Consider the following 2,575-nt stretch of genomic DNA (forward strand, 5'->3'; position numbering starts at 1 on the left):
TTATCAATCTGTAATAAAAGACGTGAGGAAATTCTGTCTTTTTTTAAGACAAAAATTTTTGAGGCGAAATACCCAAAAAGAAGTTTGTAAAAAAACAGAGTTTGGTTGTTCCTTTCTACAGAAGGGATGGCAATCAAAGATTTATAAGAAGTTTAGGTCCAAAAATAGACAATTCTCTCCCACTTAGCGTAAAAGCTGACTCAAACTATAAAATGTTCGCCAAAAAATGTAAGCCGATTATCTACAACAATTATAGGACATATCTTAATTTGCTCTAATTTCTCAACTTTTTATCATAAATAATTTTGCTTCCTTTATATAAACATAGTATTGTTTCTTTTTTTTCTCTGTTTTTTCTTTGCACATACAGGTTGTGTGTGACCTAGGTGCAGCATATGATTTACTTAGCCTAAGAACTGAATATATGATTGATTTATTAAGTGGCTGTAGTACAATTGACTGTTGAATAAATTGAAATTGAATTGAAGTTAGCCATAAAAAATAGTGTAAGGCAGACAGCAGTGTTAATAATAACCTGATCTAATTTAGTTAGAAGTTTAAGTAAGTTTTGTTGTAAAAATGAATTAATTATTCCAATGAATAAAAGCGCGACATGGTGGTTCGGGTTAGCACTTTGAACGTCTATGGTAAGGGTACCTCGTAAAATTCCGGCAGAAAAACAGAATACGTGATTTATTCAATGATACGGAAGGAAGTCGCATTCGGAGTACGCGCTAAAGCAGCGCTAACAGGGATTAGTCATTTTTTTCTTTGATTTTCACACCCCAACGTTTTGTGTGATATTTTTGTTGGCAAGGATCAAGATGCGAGGGGACATTTTGAGCGGTCTCTTTAACTAAAAAATCACTCGCAACATAAAGCAGCAGCCATGAAAAACGTTTAAAGTAGCTAAAAGTATAATATGAAATAAACATACCTCTACACCTAATAATAATGTTGCTACAATTAGGGTGGTGGAAGGTGTTGTGTGGACGATTTGTAAGCATGTTAACTGACTATTTGCTCCCACGTTTGTCGAGAACCCGAAGAACCCGTGGTCGCCCGTTAGACCTGACTAACTAGCGAGCCTTTCTTCAAAACAATAGAAAAGACACCATATTCAGGGTTTTGAGAAATAGGACGTCCTCAAACCGTGTGAAAGTGATTACAACATATGTTATGGATTGGGTTTAATCCACAGTCAGTTGTCGAACGCAACTAGAAAGAAAGTGGTTTCTACAGTGCGAAGGTGGTGATCGGTTTGCAGGTAAATGTGTAAGTGTGAACGGGTAAGCATTTGATCGATTTGTAAAGTGGATCTAAAACCCAAAGCAAATAAGTATGACAAAAAATGCATTCACTCATCCGAACTACGTAGAGTTTTCTGGTACCTACTGGGTTTTTTTACTCTTTATGCGCTTTAAGGAAACAAAAGTATAGTGTTGTCCGCTTCCTTAGCGACAAATTATAATTCTCTATAGCTCAACAATCAGCAGGAAGCTGTAACAATCTGGCCGACATTGTACGAAGCGATTTTAATTTCTAAAACGTGCTCGAGGTGTTGCGTTGAACATGCATTTTCCAATGAACTTTTGCAATTTACACGTTTTACAGCCACTGAAATTTGCTCATTTTGAATACTAAACTCGGTTTATTATTATTTCCCCATTAACATTGGAAAAAATATTATTCGCTGCAAAGCATCTAATTCAAAATAATGTCAATGGTTATTCACTGCGTAGAAAAGCAGTTTTCCTCCATCACCTGCTCAAAAACTAGTTTCGAATTGCATTAAATGATCTGAAGTAGGCACTTAAGTAGACTAATATTACTTTAATTTAGATACTTTTCCTAAACTATTGTCGCAAAGAAGCAACTATTTTGTCTATCGACTGGGACATTTTTTATGTTGCACTTTTTTTCCAATTGAATAGCATCTTTGCGTCACAACTTTGTACGATTACTCTCAATGTGAGTAGGTATAATTTTAATATTTCGAAGTACATAATTCCAAAATATCATGTGCAAAATGTTTGGTTGGTGGGCAAAAGTAAACTCTCTCATCTTGAAAATATATAGGTATCAACTTATGGGCCGCCTGAGACTGTAACCGTTTCTTAGAAAAAAAGAGTGCGTAAAATGCCATCCAGCGTGTAATTAAAACTATACGTTAGTTAGCGATTTCTTTTTGCCGATTCGCGATGCCATATAAAGTCCCTGGTCGGGTTTTGTTCCTTTCGTGGAACGCGGCAATAGGAATCACATCTTGTCTCAGACTATAGTTTCTTCAGAATTTCTTAGAGAAAAGCTTGTTCGATTTGCTGCGAACAATATGACTTTGCAACCTTCTTCAAAATAAATAACTTCAATACCAAGATAATAGGTAGATCAAAGTTCCAATTTTTGCCGTTGGTAAACACGAGTTTTTCAAATATTCGTCAGGGTAAAACCAAAAATCCCTCAATCCGGCTCATAACATCAATGAAAGGGAAAATGCGCCGCTTTAAATGTGGAAGAAATCACGTGATTAGGAAATTTCTGAGAGTTTCCAGTATTGTATATACTTTTCTGACTG

General features: G+C 35.5%; 1 protein-coding gene across 3 annotated transcripts in view; it reads right to left on the minus strand.

Moving 5' to 3' along the window:
* LOC109539291 (single-minded homolog 1) overlaps positions 1-2,575 on the minus strand; it is a 21,830-nt gene that overhangs the window by 11,263 nt on the left and 7,992 nt on the right. The window contains exon 1 of one of the 3 annotated variants that reach the window (XM_048668304.1): positions 938-1,063. The exons of the other annotated variants lie outside the window; for them this stretch is intronic. Coding sequence (XP_048524261.1) covers positions 938-1,007 — 70 coding nt within the window. The 5' untranslated portion in view covers positions 1,008-1,063. Of the gene's footprint in view, positions 1-937; positions 1,064-2,575 lie in introns of those variants that run through there. 3 annotated transcript variants of the gene reach the window in all.

The sequence above is a fragment of the Dendroctonus ponderosae genome, unplaced genomic scaffold, assembly GCF_020466585.1.
Source record: "Dendroctonus ponderosae isolate FM_Combo_2020 unplaced genomic scaffold, Dpon_F_20191213v2 Dpon_F_20191213_7, whole genome shotgun sequence".
NCBI lineage: Eukaryota > Metazoa > Arthropoda > Insecta > Coleoptera > Curculionidae > Dendroctonus > Dendroctonus ponderosae.